This window comes from Staurois parvus, unplaced genomic scaffold (genome assembly GCF_062004578.1).
Source record: "Staurois parvus isolate SC_StPar_1 unplaced genomic scaffold, SC_StPar_1.0 ptg002197l, whole genome shotgun sequence".
Taxonomy (NCBI): Eukaryota; Metazoa; Chordata; class Amphibia; order Anura; family Ranidae; genus Staurois; species Staurois parvus.
In genome coordinates this window covers 193,199-210,721 of record NW_028319993.1, presented here as the reverse complement: position 1 = coordinate 210,721, position 17,523 = coordinate 193,199, and the positions used below count along the sequence as shown (strand labels likewise).

General features: G+C 38.1%; 1 protein-coding gene across 1 annotated transcript in view; it reads right to left on the bottom strand.

Moving 5' to 3' along the window:
• Positions 1-864: 864 nt before the first annotated feature.
• The window catches only part of LOC149431625 (aquaporin-4-like), a 53,774-nt gene continuing 37,115 nt past the window's right edge, over positions 865-17,523 (bottom strand). The window contains exons 2-5 of the mRNA XM_089665457.1: positions 16,461-16,875; positions 12,460-12,624; positions 10,057-10,137; positions 865-1,643 (exon numbers count right to left, since the gene is read on the bottom strand). Coding sequence (XP_089521583.1) covers positions 1,380-1,643; positions 10,057-10,137; positions 12,460-12,624; positions 16,461-16,875 — 925 coding nt within the window. The 3' untranslated portion in view covers positions 865-1,379. The remainder of the gene's footprint in view (positions 1,644-10,056; positions 10,138-12,459; positions 12,625-16,460; positions 16,876-17,523) is intronic.

The following is a 17,523-nucleotide window of genomic DNA, read 5'->3' as shown; positions in this document are numbered from 1 at the left end:
GTGAGTTGAAACATACTTTAAGTACCAATAAAATAGAAGTTTTAGTTTCATTGATCAGCATGTGAATATATATTTTCCAAGCATAATTAGAAATGCTTCTCTAAAATTCTTCAGAGAATTTTTTTTGCAAAACTTAATTTTGCAATCCAACATCCAGTATGTATAATTTTTTATTTAGAGAAAGTGTGATGCCGTTCTAAGTTAGTGAAAAAAAAATCTAGATTAATCCTGATTGTCCCTCACACTCCTATATTTTGAATTTTACAAATAAATTATTTGTTCAGACTTATTTTACAAATGACTGCCAAGCATCTTTTGTCTAAGAACATGGAGAATAATCAACCCTGAGATGGTTAATCCTGGGGTATTACTGCTATGTACTGTAAGTCTACTGGAACATCCACAATATGACCTTTTTTGATTTCTAATGGTCATTTGCTGTCCCACACAGTAAAAACATTACACAAGCAAGGAATATACATAGAGTATTGTTTTATCAGTCTTACATAAACAAGAATATTTAGTTAAAAAAATGTGCATTTAAGTAAAGATATTTTACAAGAAGATCCTTTGGTATAGGGATCTTTTGATATTTTGACTGTCATCTCATGCATGTGTTTATCTGCTGTTTTTAGATAACCAGAATGAGCTTCTATTTTTAGAGTGTGATCTGGACTCTTTTGCACTGTCTTGATGAATTGCTACAGCCATTCAACAGATCAAACAAAAGGAAAAGATACATGGTCAGAAAAAGACAGAAAGGTGCTTAATGTTTTTCTTTTCATCCTGCAGCCATTGGCTGTTTTTCATGCTGTTTCTTTACCTCTAAACTACTTTTTGAAAGTTTATACCAGCAAACAAATCTTTAAAAAACACATATATTTTATTTTACAGAAACAATCATTTTAATAAACATATCATATTTTTAAGGCTTAATTTTGAATTTGCTCATCTGCTGCTACAATGCTTCTGGATAGATTAAATGGGGGCATGTCTTAATCAGTGCTGACAACACAACAGCCAATTATGCGCCAGAGGAAAAACCATTTGTTTGAATTTGCCAGTGGGTGTTTTAAACTAATGTCCACTGTCAATCTAGATGCTAAACGGGCAGATTTTAGGCTCAGTATTGACTTCTTGTTAAATTAAGGATCATTCTTATTTACCTTAGATCTGCCAAATGGATGTTCTTTGAAGATCTTGTGTGTAAATATTTTTATAGTGTATTTACATTGTGTATGTTTAAATTATATTTGGTAATTAGGTTTTTGTGACTTTTTACAAAATTGCTGCTATTGTAATATATCAGTTTCTTTGATTGGAAGAAATAGCGATGGCGATATGGGTGGCATTTCTTTTGTTGCAGAAGCCGGTCCTAGTCATACAGAAGATAACACTTCTCCAGAAGGATCTTTTCCTTTTTTCTCATCCAAGACATGAACAATGCCTGGTTTCAGCAACAAATCATCCGATTCAATTTGACTTTTGCTTTCTTCTACTTCACTATACTTGCCTTTGCTTTGTTGTGATGCTTTATTTAAGACTTCTTTTAAGCGATTCTTTATTTCAACATCAGGACAGAAAAGATATTCATAAAGGCACCCTGCGAAAACAGCACCAACAACTGGCCCAACCCAGTAGACCTAAAATATAAATAAAAACAGATATTACCATTTTAGCTGGTCCCAATCTAAATTACATAAAGTGAGGGAGCTGCACTTGCTTTCAAATACTGTCAAGAAAAAACATCTTTGGGACCCCATTCCTACACACGTACATACATACAGATGGACGTATTTTAAATGCATGCAGTGGTACATACAGTACACACACAGTTAAACACCTTTAGAAATACACCTATATGCACATATGAATAAGAATACTCACATGCATACAATGGGGTTGGCTTACTAATAGAGGCTGTTTGCTTAGCAAAATGAATGTTAGTAAACTGGGTGAATACACACTCATGTGCTAGCAATACTCCATGTTTTCCTCTTTCTTTTGCTCATAATTAGATATTCAAAAAGAACTGTTTCCCCTTTTTTAATAGCATTCATTTTACAAAATGAACATGCCTTTTTCAAATCAAAAATGTACTTTCCTGGCTGAACTGCTTATACTCCTCTAGTAAATGAACCTCGCTTACATGCAATATTTATTTATTTTTATTATAGGTACTTATATAGCACCATCAATTTATGCAGTATTTTACATATATATTGTGCATTCACATCCGTCCCTAACCCTCAAGGGGTGTACAATCTAAGGTCCCTAACTCACATTCATACATACACATACTAGGGACAATTTAGACAGGAGCTAATTAACCTACCAGCATGTCTTTGTAGTGTGGGAGGAAACTGGAGTACCTGGAGGAAACCCACTCAGGCACAGGGAGAATATGCAAACTCCATGCAGGTTGTGCCATGGTTGGGATTCGAACTAATGACCATAGTGCTGCCAAGCAGAAGTGCTAACTACTTAGTCACTGTGCTGCACTATAATTAACCATTTCAATACCGTGCAATTTTACACCTTCCTGCCCAGGCCATTTTTCAGGTTTCAGCGCTCTCACACTTTGAATGACAATTGCGCGGTCATACAACATTGTACCCAAACTAAAATTTTATCATTTTCTTCACACAACTAGAGCTTTCTTTTGGTGGTATTTAATCACTGCTGGGCTTTTTATTTTTTGCTAAATTAACAAAAAAAACCAAACATTTTGAAAAAAAAACACGTTTTTCTTTGTTTCTGTTATAAAAGTTTACAAATAAATAATTGTTCTTCATAAATTTAGGCCGAGATGTATTCTGCTACATGTCTTTGGTGAAAAAAACCCAAATTAGGATGTATTATTTAGTTTGTAGGAAAGTTATAGAGTTCACAAACTATGGTATATATCTGAATATTGATCAATCCTGAAGTACTGACAGCCAATCTAATTTCTTGAGGTCCAAGAATGTCAGAATAGTACAGATATCCCCAAATGACCCCTTTTTGCAGAGTAGACAGTCCGACATACTTCATAAGAGGCATGGCGAGTTTTTTGAAGTATTTTTTTTGTCAGAATTTTTCGGAAAATGAAAAAATGAAAAATATTATTTTCACTATTTTTTTTTTTACATACTGTCACCAGTGCAGTACAGCGTCATCATATAACTGGCATGGCAGTGAGCATGTATGTATGTATGAAAAAAAAAAAAATATATATATTTTTTATTTTTTTATTATTTTTAATTTTTTATTAGATTTTTTTTATTTTTTTTAAGATTTTTTTTTCATATTTTACTATGACCAAAGTAGTACAATGTTACCATAGTAACATTGTACTACTTTGGGGAAGTGATCAGTATTTTTTTTTTTTTTACACAATTTGCTTATAGCAAAGAATTACTTTGCTATAAGTAAGCATTTACCTGAATGAAATCGATTCATTCAGGTTTTTTTTTTCTTTTTGTGCTTAGCTGTGATTTGGTCACAGCTAATCACATGACATGCGCATGTGATTAGCTGTGACCATTCACAGCTAGGCACTAGTATACAATGGATGGCATGAATGAAGCCATCCATTGTATACAACTGTCATGTGACCTGCTGTGATTGGTCACAGCAGGTCACATGGTACTAGCAACGGGGGCAGGTACTCAGATTTGTCATTGGCCGTGTCCGAGGTACACGGCCGGTGACAGATCGCGCCGCTGCGCGGCTCTGCATTAGCGCAAACTGCGCATGTGCGGGAGCACGCCAAATGGCATGCACCCGGAAGGACGAAGCACTTTTGAAGCCGCCAAATGGCCATTGGCCGGGCGGCTAATGGTTAATATATATATATATTTTTATTTTTTTTTGCTTAAAATTGCACACAGTTTTCTCAGAAACTTACCTGTTCCCAGAAACTACTATGTTTAACTTACAGTACAGTATTTATATGCATCACTGGTGACTCTGTCATGAACCTATAATATTGGAGTTTAATGCAGAATGAAAGTTCTGCTGTTACAAGTGCAGACAGACTTTTTATTGCAAAAGAGACATGCAATAAAACATACAGCTATATCCTAGTGACTAGCTTCATGACTAGCTCATCCTGTGCCAGCCCATGAAGATTTGCAAAAAACACTTTACAGGATAGGATGTCGGCACCAGCAAGAAACCTTTGGGAAAGGTGAGCATTAATCCTTTTAATTCAGCTTTACGGATATGTCCAATGTAGTTCCCCAAATTGACCAGTAGATGTCACCATAGTTAAGGTTTGGAATCCTGTAATAAGAGTAGGCAGCCAATTGAGCTGTTGGAGCCAGTAGGGGTCCTCATATGTAAGATAGTAGTGATTAGAAGGGTTATTTAGAGCAGGGTATCTTGAGTAGAAGGTTGTGTATACATATGTTTATACAAATATATACAAGTGTACATACACTATATTGCCAAAAGTATAGGGACACCTTCCTTTACATGCACATGAACTTTAATGGCATCCCATTCTTAGTCCATAGGGTTCAATATTGAGTTGGCCCGCCCTTTGCAGCTATAACAGCTTTAACTCTTCTGGGAAGGCTGTCCACAAGGTTTAGGAGTGTGTCTATGGGAATGTTTGACCATTCTTCCAGAAGTGCATTTGTAAGGTCAGGCAACGATGTCGGACGAGAAGGCCTGGCCCACAGTCTCCGCTCCAATTTATCCCAAAGTTGTTCAGTCAGGTTGAAGTCAGGACTCTGTGCAGGCCAATCAAGTTCCTCCACCCGAAACTGGCTCATCCATGTCTTTATGGACCTTGCTTTGTGCACTGGTGCACAGTCATGTTGGAAAAGGAATGGGCCATCCCCAAACTCTTCCCACAGAGATGGAAGCATGAAATTGTCCAAAATGTCTTGGTATGCTGATGCCTTAAGAGTTCCCTTCACTGGAACTAAGGGGCCAATCCCAACCCCTGAAAAACAACCCCACACCATAATCCTCCCTCCACCAAACTTTACACTTGGCACAATGCAGTCAGGCAAGTACTGTTCTCCCGGCAGCCTCCAAAATCAGACATGTCCATCGGATTGCCAGACAGAGAAGCGTGATTAGTCACTCCAGAGAATATGTCTCCACTGCTCTAGAGTCCAGTGGTGGCGTGCTTTACACCACTGCATCCAACGCTTTGCATTGCACTTGGTGACTTAAGGCTTGGAGTCAGCTGCACGGCCATGGAAACCCATTCCATGAAGCTCTCTATGCACTTTTGTGCTAATCTGAAGGCCACATGAAGTATGGAGATCTTTAGCTATTGACTCTGCAGACAGTTGGCGACTTCTGTGCACTGTGCGCTTGAGCATGTGCTGACCCCGTTCTGTCATTTTACATGGGCAACCACTTTGTGGCTGAGTTGCTGTTTTTCCCAGTTGCTTCCACTTTGTTATAGTACCACTAACAGTTGACTGTGGAATATTTAGTGGTAAGGAAATTTCACGGATGGACTTATTGCACAGGTGGTAACCTATCACAGTATCACACTTGAATTCACTGAGCTCCTGAGAGCGACCCATTCTTTCACAAATGTTTGTAGAAGCAGTCTGCATGCCTAGGTGCTTGACTGTATATACCTGTGGCCATGGAGGTGATTGGAATACCTGAATCCAATGATTTGGAGGGGTGTCCCAATACTTTTGGCAATATATTGTATATATGTATGTGTATATATATATATATATATATATATATATATATACAGTATATATACAGTTGTGTTCAAAATAATAGCAGTGTGTTGAAAAAAGTGAATAAAGCTCAAATCCTTCTAATAGCTTTTATTTCCATACACACAAATGCATTGGGAGCACTACACAATCTATTCCAAATCAAAACATAAAGAAAAATATATCAAATTTGTGTTGTTCCTCTAACAAATTGAAGAAAAGTGAATATTAGACTGTTCAAAAAAATAGCAGTGTTTGTATTCTTCTTTACAAACTCAAACATTCACTATATAAACTGAAAAATGTGTGAAGATTTTGCTTTCCTTTGAATCATTTAATTAATATTTAGTTGTATAAGCACTGTTTCTGAGAACTGCTGTACATCTGTGTTGCATGGAGTCAACCAACTTCTAGCACCTGTGAACAGGTATTCCAGCTCAGGATGATTGGACTACATTCCAAAGTTCTTCTCTATTTCTTGGTTTTGCCTCAGAAACTGCATTTTTGATGTCACCCCACAAGTGTTCTATTGGATTAAGATCCAGGGATTGGGCTGCCCACTCCATAGCGTCAATCTTGTTGGTCTGGAACCAAGATGTTGCACGTTTACTTGTGTGTTTGGGGTCATTGTCTTGTTGGAACACCCATTTCAAGGGCATTTCCTCTTCAGAATAAGGCAGCATGACCTCTTCAAGTATTCTGATGTATTCATGATCCCTGGTATGCAATAAATAGGCCCAACACCATAGTATGAGAAACATCCCCATATCATGATGCTTGCGCCACCATGCTTCACTGTCTTCACAGTGTACTGTGGCTTGAATTCAGTGTTTGGGGATCGTCTGACAAACTGTCTCCGGCCACTAGACCCAAAAAGAACAATCTTACTTTCATCAGTCCACAAAATGTTGCTCCATTTCTCTGTAGGCCAGTCAATGTGCTCTTTGGCAAATTGTAACCTCTTCAGCACGTCTTTTTTTTCAACAGTGGGACTTTGCGGGGGCTTCTTGCAGATAGCTTGGCTTCACATAGGCGTCTTCTAATTGTAACAGTACTCACAGGTAACTTTAGACCTTCTTTTATCTTCTTGGAGCTGATTGTTGGCTGAGTCCTTGCCATTTTGGCTATTCTTCTAACCATTCGAATGGTAGTTTTTTGCTTTCTTCCACGTCTTTCAGGTTTTAGTTGCCATTTTAAAGAATTTGCGATCATTTTAGCTGAGCAGCCTATCATTTTCTGCACTTCTTTATATGTTTTCCCCTCTCCAATCAACTTTTTAATCAAGGTACGCTGTTCTTCTGAACAATGTCTGGAACGACCCATTTTCCTCAGAATTTCAGAGAGAAATGCACTGTAACCAGCATGAACAACATTTGCTGCCTCCTTCCTTAAATAAGGGCAATAATTGCCATCTGCTTTTCAAAGAATGAATGACCTCACTAATAGAACTCCACACTGCTATTATTTTGAACATGCCCCTTTCAATTAGTGATTCAATTACACAGAATCAGCAGCATGCATGTCATGACTGTTGGGTCTGTTGGATTTCTATTACTGTACTACACCTGCTAGTAAATTATTTGCCATGTAGAAATATCATTTCTACCAAAAACAGTGATTGATCAGGTTAGTGAGGTCTGACTGCTATTATTTTGAACACAACTGTATATATTAGTATAGTATAGTTTTAACAGGCAGTGTAAATGGTGGAGAGCTGTGGGACGCATTGCTGTAAGGTCTATGGAAACACAGGTGAAGATTACAGGCAAGGCTGGGGACCTCTGAATGGATAAACGTGAACTAAGTAGTTGGGGATAGAAGTTTTTAGAGTTACTGAATACCCCTGGGAAACTGGCTCAGGTGAGGAAGGTACTGGATCCCAGGAAAGGTGAGTGTTTGTTTATTAAAAGTCAGCAGCCACTGTTTTTGTAGCTGCTGACTTTTAATTTTTCAAGAAATGCCTGAAGAGCAGTTTTAATATTATGAGGGACTCTTTCCATCCTACATATGGACTGTTGGTCCCCCTTGCTTCAGGTTGGATGTAATGCAGCATCAGGGCCAGAACCACCAGACTCATGAACACCTTTTTTTCCTAATGCTGTGAGATTAAATATTTCTGCATCAACTTAAAATATCACTTCTATATATTAGTATTTCTTTTCTTAGCATTTGTGCAAACTTACATTAATAGTACTGTACTTTATGATGATTTATGATTGCAATAATTGCAAAATGATTTGTATGTTTTTATATTTACACATTTATTTATTTTTGTGTATTTGTCTTGTATTATTGTTCACTACGGCCTGAGTATATTATTTGATGTCTTTCATGTATAACAAGTTTTTTGAATGACAATAAAAATATCCTTATGCGTAACTACCACTTTGGCTGACATGGTTAAACCTACTAAAGATCCAGCAATGGTCCACCTCTGTGGGGTGACCACATACAGGTATAGCAGTGGTCATATGCCACAAAAATATCTATCTCTTGTATTAAATATCCACTTGTTGACTGGAAACAGGTTAAATTGTAATGAATAATACAGATGTAAATCTAAATACTGTATTTTTTCAGAACAATTAAGAGGCTGTTAATAAAAGAATCATATTTAACCCTTTTGCTGCCAGATACATTTTTTAAAAAAATGCACACATTTTAAAAATCATTTCAGGTCTGATGATTACATAAAAACCCCAAAACGTTTCTGAAAGCATACACCCTAGAGAATAAAATAGTCATAGTTCCAATTTTTTTACATCACGATTTTACTGCAAAGGTCTGTGAAATGCAAAATTTCAATAAAAAGTACACAAACACAATAAATTACCTAATTTGATGGCCGGGAAACTGAGAGGGAGACATGGAAGTGAAGTTTTACATGTTGCTTCTGAGTCAGCAACAAGACGGGGAGATATGCGACATGTATCTGCTTAGCTTCCTCCCCTCTACCTGGCAGCACCTGCTATTCTGGTCCCGGGCAGGCAGAGCCGGGGATACACAACGGGGGCGCACGACTGCTTCCACCTGACAGGCAGGAGTCTGATTGTCAGATTTAAAAGCTGGAAGTGTGTGTAGAACCCCTCACTCTCCAGTCTATATGACGTACTGAGAGAGCTACCCTCCAGGCTCAAACATGCCCTCCATCCCCACTCTCCTCTAACTAGTTGGTGCCATGAAAATTTTTTAAAAAATTGAACAACTACCTAAATCTTTTTTAATCACCTCTATCAACTGTAATGTGACATTTCAAATCTTCTCTCTTCTTGCTGTATGACATGGGGATTTTCTATTAGCTGTTCAGTGGAGGAGTTCTCTCAGGATCCAGGACAGAATTCTCAAGAGTGAAGTCAGCAAAAGGGGAGTGGATTACCAGCCCCCCACACCCAGAAACATTGCTTTAGAAGGCAGATTTGAAAACAAAAAATAGAAAGGTTTGAATAAGTAAGGGGGAAGGTATTTTCATTTTTGCCTGGAGATGGGCTTCAACATGTGTATTATTATTTATTATTATACAGGATTTATATAGCGCCAACAGTCTGCACAGCGCTTTACAAAATAAAAGTAGACATTACAATAAAATTTGGTACAAGAGGAAAAAGAGGGCCCTGCTCATTAGAGCTTACAATCTAGTTGGAAAGGTTGAGTGATATAAAAAGTAATAGCTGTGAGGGGAGGAGCTGATGGAGGAAATAAATGGCAGTTTACTACTTAGAAACAGGATAAGCTTCTTTAAAGAGAAAGGTTTACAGGGATCGTCTAAAGGCGGACAGATTAGGAGATAGCCGGACAGATTTGGGTAGGGATTTCCATAGGATGGGGGAAGCTCAAGAGAAGTCCTGGAGGCGAGCATGCGAGGAGGTGACATGGGAACTATAGAGCAGAAGGTCTTGGGAGGATCAAAGAGAGCGGTTTGGTTGATATTTTGAGACCAAGTTGGTGATGTAGCTGGGGGGGGGGGGCAGAGTTGTGGATGGCTTTGTAAATTGTTGTTAGTTTTATGAATTTTATCCGTTTAGTGAGTGGAAGCAAGTGGAGGGATTGGCAGAGAGGGGTAGCAGACACTGAACGGTTGGTAAAGTATATTTAATATGGGCTTCAATATGTGTATACAGTGTGTGTGTGTATATATATATATATATATATATATATATAAAGCAGAGGAATCTTATAGGTGCATGTGTTTTAAAGCCATTCGTTGCTTTTCGAATAGACCCGCCAGTGTTAAAGCAAAAAATAAAATGCAATACAACCTCCCTCAATTTAGTCCTAATAAGGATTTCTACTAGCATTAATTAATGTACAGTATATGTATATATTTTAATAGACTTTAAACAAATGTATTATAATTAGTGTATTTAATTTGTCTTACCCAGTGGTTTTCCCATTTGTTCATGATGACAGCTGGACCAAATGATCTAGCTGGATTCATGCTGGCTCCTGTGTAGTTGATCTATAGAAGGATAGAACATAAAACAAATGAAGTTGCTAAACAGAGAAAGTTAAATGTATAAACATTGTTTCATGCTGATAACCATTTGACATTCTTGTCCATACCATTTTAGCAGGCGATTAGCTTGAGACAGTAGTACTCCAAGGTACCTGATCATCAGCCATGACGTTACATCATCATCATCATCAAGGTGGTGAATAAAGTTCAGGAGGACAGTATTTTAAACACGAAAACAAAATCAAGAACACAGGGACATGACCTTAAACTAACTGGAAGAAAGATTAAAACTAACCTCAGAAAGTACTATTTTAAAGAAAGAGTAGTTGATGCTTGGAATAAACTTCCAGCAGCAGTAGTGAGCCAGTCAACAGTAAATAGCTTCCAACATGATTGGGACAAGCATAGATCTTTACTCAGACAAAAAAGTTAACAAAAGCAAGTAACAAACAAAAACCAACCCCCCCCAAAAAAAAACCACACAAAACCCCCCCCCCCCCAAAATGGGCAAACTTGATGGACCACTCAGTCTTTCTGCCGTCACTTTTCTATGTTTCTATGTATCATAAATTCATAAAATTATTCATCATGATCATTCTCATAATCTTTTAATTTTCTATCCAGCAGTAGGGCAGTGATGGATGTGTTATCTATTATTATTAAAACAACCTTTTCCTTTGCTAATGCTCACAGAAACCACTGCCAAATATGAGCTTAAAACTCATCAGTACCTAATAATTGGAACAAACTCCCCTCCAGTGTACCAGCAGATGCCCCATTGTTCCTCCACTGTTGTATGCCATTTTTTTTCTCAAACAACATAGAGGGGAGGTGAAGGTTGGCAATTACAGATATATTACAGATATAGTAATAGTTGGCATATCTTGATCATAAATGTGAGATGGTGTAAAAATCCAGGGCTGCTTTTCGTTACCAGGCTGGCACTGCCAGGGAATTTTATAAACGCACAAGGAAGTACATTATACCATAAATAAGTTCACTACATTTAAAGCCTGAGGGTCAAGTCACATCTATCTGGTCTTTTGCAGTGTATTAACCTCCCTAGCGGTCTGATTATGTCAGTATTTCTGTGCTCAAATTGGTACTTTTTTTGCATGGAAATATGTATTTTTTTTATTGTAAGCCTGTAATTCTTAGGAATAACTCACTGAAATCTGTCCGAACAAGAGTCTAGTAAACATCCCGGGTATGATAAAATTTGAAACACGAAATCATAAATTATAATATAATACATAATCATAAAAAATAATATAATAATAATAATAAAAAATGTAATTCAATAATATAATCAAACCAAAAACTCTGAAATTTGAAATATAGCGCCAAGTTCGCACATCACTGATCTTAGTTGCAAAATCGTTATCAGTGTCTGATGACGAATTTCCTCACAAATCATTATCACTCAATTCTGCAAGTGGTTCTAATTTACTATCGCTGTTCTCTAGCTGGTCTAAAACCGTTTTTGACCTAAAGGGACGCTTTTTGGACGCCATGGACGTTTCTCAGTTTCCAGGCATAAAGAACAGTAAAAATGCAGACAGGGCACAGGACAAAGCACTAGGGACAAAATGTATGTGAAATGGTTTGATACAGTAATGTTATACTATGTGATTTTAGTGTATTGAGTAAATGTCACATTTTAAAATGTTTTAATTTCCTGCTGGTCCTGTACGTCCTGAAGCTCGCAGGGACCGGAACCCGGAAGACGGATGCCGGCATCGGCCGGAGGAGATGGCTGGGGATGCTGCAGGGGGGACAGTGCTGGAGGAAATCCCTGAGCAACGCTGCAGGGTAATCCCGAGTAATCCCGAGTGTAGCTCGGTGTTACCACTTCTGGTACTGAAACTTAACCCCAAGCTACACTCGGGAATACCGCCAGGAGGGTTAATGCCCAATATGTTGCACATTAATGTACATTGCATTAAGGTAGCCTATTTATTTGAATGGCCTGCCAATGCACCACAATGGACCAGAAATTGGATATATGCTATTTTTTGTAATGTAGCGCATCCCAACACTTGCTAATTTGTTACCTTGTGTTGTGGTACGCTGCAATGCAAGTGCTTTAGTGCATTGTGGTGACATCTCAATGACATTGCAATGCCTTAACGTGTGCATGACATCATGTGCTGTGGTAACACGCCTGTTTTCACAACGAATAGGGGTGAATGGGTCATAAACATATTGGGGGTTATCCACCAAAATTGGAGAGTGCAAAACCTGGTGCAGCTATGCGTAGAAACCAACTCATTGAATAACAACAGGTTCACATAATATACTGTATCTACAGTGGTTTTTACTTACAGCAAACAGATGACCTATTGCCACAGAAAATCCAATTGCGAGTGCTACTGATCCAGTGATATCATTGCGCTTTGAATCACAACTTGCACAAATGGTAAAAAGCAACTGGAAAGTAATTATCAATTCAACCAGGAGCCCATGACCAGGAGAAAGCTTTGCATTCACCTATGAATGTATTAAATACAAAAATTACAAATGCAAGAGGGCTATATTTAAATGAAACACAGTATAAAAGGTAAAATATAATGTTTTTCATTTCCTTTTTAATATTTTTAGTTATCCTTTAATTGTTACATAATGTTAATATATAATATAAATGCCCAGAGACACTTTTAGGGCCAGTTCACACTATAGAAATGTAGTCCTGATGCGCTCTGGATGCATTTTTGCATCCGCATTTTTAAGCGTTTTGGCATGTTTTTGATGCATTTTTGATGCGTTCCAGTGCATTTTTTTATGCATTCCAATTAATTTTTTCCTCTTTTTCTTCAATTTAAATAGTGACATGCGTGTTCCAGTGTGTTTTGGTGCATTCCAGTGCATTCCGGTGAGTTTTTGATGCATTTTACCACATTCCAGTACAGTTCTGTGCAGAAAAAATGCAGCCTGTTCTACTTTTTTTCTGCACCCGGAACACACTGTAACTGCAAGCACTGATGTGAACTATGACATCAACAACCATATAACCTGCTTTCTGTGTATTTTGGATTCAGAAGAAATGCAACTGAAATGCATGTAGTGTGAACCGGGCCTTATACTATAACAACAAGCATGATATTTTCCTTGATCTGGTCCCCGAAAAGGTGTCACCAGAGCCCCACATGTTAAATATTGAATACCAGTGATAAATGGAGAACTCAAAAATGAGTTTCTGGGAGTCCATTTTGGATAATGGACAACATTTTGTATCTATCTAATCTAACACATTAGCCTTCATGTTGCCTACTTCTGATCAAAGCTTAAAGTGAATCTCTGTTGTACATTCTACTTTCTTGCACACTTCTTACCATTTCCTTTCTTAAAAACTATCAAAGTGAGAGAGTGGGAAGGTTCTCCTTCATTAACAAAACCTGAGCAATCCCACTGTTGTAATCAAAGGGAACACCATCGGTCAGTGTTTCTCAACTCCAGTCCTCATGGACCCCCAACAGGTCATGTTTTCAGGATTTCCCTCAGATGAAACAGCTGTGGTAATTACTAAGGCAGTGAAACTGATCAAATCACCTGTACAAAATAATGGAAATCCTGAAAACATGACCTGTTGGGGGTCCATGAGGACTGGAGTTGAGAAACACTGCTTTAAGTCCTCATGCACACCGGACATTTTTACAGCTGCTGTTTTTGTCTTTTGATGTTTTTTTCTACAGCCAGTAAGCTCCCCAGCATGTTATCCTAGGTGTCCATGCACACATAGACTGCAATCAACGTTTTTTGGCAGGGGCATTTTTGGCTGGAAAAAAAACCCAGAACTAGTGGGTTTCTAGTGAAGTTTTTTAGCTGTAAAATCGCTCTGATACTGAAAAATGGCAAAACGCTGCTAAACGCTAATGCAAGAATGCTAAAAAACTCAAATTTTTAACGTGACTTTACACAGCTAATGTGTATATGTAAATAACCAGTGTTATTAAAATGCCCCATGTTCATGGAACCTAACTGTGAAAATCCTGTTGCATGGGTTGCCACTAATGTGACTTCCAGCTGTGTGTAGGCTTCTAGGAAATGCAGTGAGCCAGACACAAAACCAAGATGTCAGTTCTGTAGGAATTCTATGTGCAAATCTTGTGCACAATGCCCTTCATTTGCCATATTGCAAGAAAACGGCATTTCATTTTGTTGCCAGTATTAAAACATTATTTAGTTGGCAAAAGTGGACCTTTCCATTATTTACAGATAATAACATGCTTTCAGAGGCCAATCTCCAGGTGGCACATCATTGATTTGTTCTTAGATTAATAGGAAGGACTGCATGCAAATGAGTTAAACAATTAAGGCTTAAATCTAAATGAATGGTTTTTAACCACTTCCATACTGGGACAATTCTGACACTTCTCTCATATATGTAAATATCAGTGCTTTTTTGCTAGGAAATTACTTAGAACCCCAAACATTATATAATTTTTTTTAGCAGAGACCCTAGAGAATAAAATGATGGTCATTGTAATTTTCTATGTCACACAGTATTTGCGTAGCAATTTTTCCAAGGCAATTGTTTTGGGAAAAATACAATTTATTAAATAAAAAACCCCACAATATGTAACTATAATACTTTTTGTAAAATATTAAAGAAGATGTTACAATGAGTAAATAGATACTCAACATGTCATTCTTTAAAATTGCGCATGTTTGTGGAGCTACGGTACTTAAAGTGTTACTAAACCCACAACAGTAAAATCAGTCTGTATATGCAGTAAAGCATGCTTGTTATTGTCACTGTGGAACATAAGGGGTTAATCCTCTGCATTGTCTAAAAATGCTGTTTATACTGACTTCTCTAATCCTCCCCTTCTTCCAGTGTCTACCTCTTATCTCCTGATAGGACATATCATGTGGAGACACTCTGCACATGCTCAGTTTGGTGTGTATTGCTAGAGAGGTTTTTTTTTTCTTGGGAGAGTGCGTGTGATCAGTGCAGTGCCAATCAGCACTGCCCCCCAGACAGAGGTCAGGGATTCTACATCCTCCTAGAGAAAACTCCTCCTACAAGCTTTAACTAGTGCTCGTGTGGACACTGATAGAAGTCATAAGACTGCTCTAACTGCTGATGAGAAAAGGTATTTAGCAGTTTATATTTACTAAAATAATTGCATTTCCATGTTCTGTGCTGTTGGAGACCAGATTTAGTAAATACAGGGTCCTGGGTTTAGTAACAGTTTAAAAATTTCCATAGGTGACGGTTTATAAATGTTTACAGGTTACCATTTTAGAATTACAGAGGATGTATAGTGCTAGAACTATTGCTCTCACTCTGTCGTTCATGGCAATACCTCACATGTATGGTGTGAACACTGTTTACATATGTGGGCGTGACCTACATAAGCATTCACCACTGCACGCGAGCACGAGCGGAATCAGGGCGGCTTAAATTTTTTTTCTTTTTATTTATTAATTGTTTTTAATTTTCACATTCTCCCTTTACATTTTTTTTAATCACTTGTATTGCTATCACAGGAAATGTAAACATCTCTTCTCTACCATGGAAAGCATGAGACCCCCCCCCCCAAAAAAAAAAAACCCCAAAACATTGACGTAGTGCTTTCCTACATATAAAATGGTCTTGCTTACATTCAGCTGAAATCAGAAGTGATGCCCCGGGCTCACCAATCAGGCAGGTAAGCCCAAGAACCACTGGAAAGCTCCCGCCACTTCTAAAAGGGATCCAGCTGCTCAGATCACTTTTAGTGGTTGGGGAATCACTGGCTGAAAAAAACAATAATGGGGTGTTGGCATATTGCTGCAGCCATTACACTGGTTTTCAACTTTAAACCGAGGACATCTTTTTACTATGGCCCAGTTTGGAAATGGGGTGAAAGAATGATACATTTCTAAAATTGCTTTGAAAAAGACTTGCTATGCAAAACTAGATTCTCTGTTAAATGAACTGGGAAAGCTCTTCTTGGGAAAAACAAGTCGATCCCCCTGCTCCTCTTTCCCATGCTCATCTAATTATATAAAATGTTATGATGTATTTGTAGCTAATGTATTTTATGATGGCATACTTTTTAAAAATAGGCTTTTATGTTTATTCTTTCTACTTCATTTTTGTGTTTTGGATTTGGGCACTTTAAAATCCTTATTTCCCACAGTCTCCTCTTTGTAGGGACATACAAGTACCTTCTTTTTGATTTATGATTATAGCTGGGGATTGTGCTAACGTATACAAGGTGACAAGACCTCCCACCCAATATTTGTCAAAACTAGATGTTTGCTTGCATTACAAAATATTAAACTAACAATAAATGATTCTGTGTTAAATTAAATAATAGACTAGAATTTATGATTACCTCAGTAACTCCCAAACCTCCAGCAACATCAGATGGAGTGACTACATAAAGGATTCCAGCTCCTGCGATGGCACCCAAACACTGTGCAACAATATAAAAGGCTGACTTTGCAAGGCTGATCTTCCTCATACAAACCATTGCAATAGTAACTGCGGGGTTAATATGGCCTCCACTTATGTGTCCAAAACACTGCACTAGGGTTGCAATGCTTAGTCCAAAGCAAAGTGAAATAAGGACCAGATCTGCAGGTTGAGGGTTTTCTTTTTTACTCCAATTAATGGTCGAACCAAGGCTGAGAAGAACAAATATAAACATAGCCAGAAATTCACCAATGACTGCCTTCCAAAATGGCTGGGTCCACACACCTTTACAGGCCACCATGATTGGATTGCACGTGCAAAAACGTCCGCACTTGCTAAAGGAAGAAAAATAAGAAAGTAGTTACTTACCAATAATACAAAATGATACTCAAACACTTACATTTAAAGCCCATCTCTTGGAAAAATCTAAAGTGCCCCCATCCTTGCCATGCCCCTCCTGGCTTCCACCATTACACAAGCCCTCCAAAGCAGTTTTTTTAAACGTTTTTGTGATCTAAAGCAGTTCCTTTTCCAGTAGTGGAAACCAATGATCCAGCCCACTGTGGATTGGTCCCATCATTGTGCGATCATCATGCCGTTGCAGCCTTTTTGAGCCTAAGAGGGCCTTGCCACTGAACAGCCAATGTGTCCATATCATTCAGATAGAGATTTGAGGACCCAAAGAAGGACCCTCCCCACTGCAGTCTAGAACATATAATAATCAGGACCTGGAGTGTTGTCTGAGCATGGATTTAGATGTGTCAAAAGGGATTTTAAATTTTTTTCTGCAGTCATTAATTATTAACGGGTGGTGGTATTATCTGTGGTGGAAGGGGGGGTCCCTGGCTGGAGCAGGGCTTTAAGGACCTTTGCACACATGTCAGTAGCTGTGTACTGCTGACCCATGGGCCACAATGTTTTCTGACTCACCAACTTGAAACAAGTATGTCGACCAGGAATATCAGAGAAAAAGTATTTGTTTG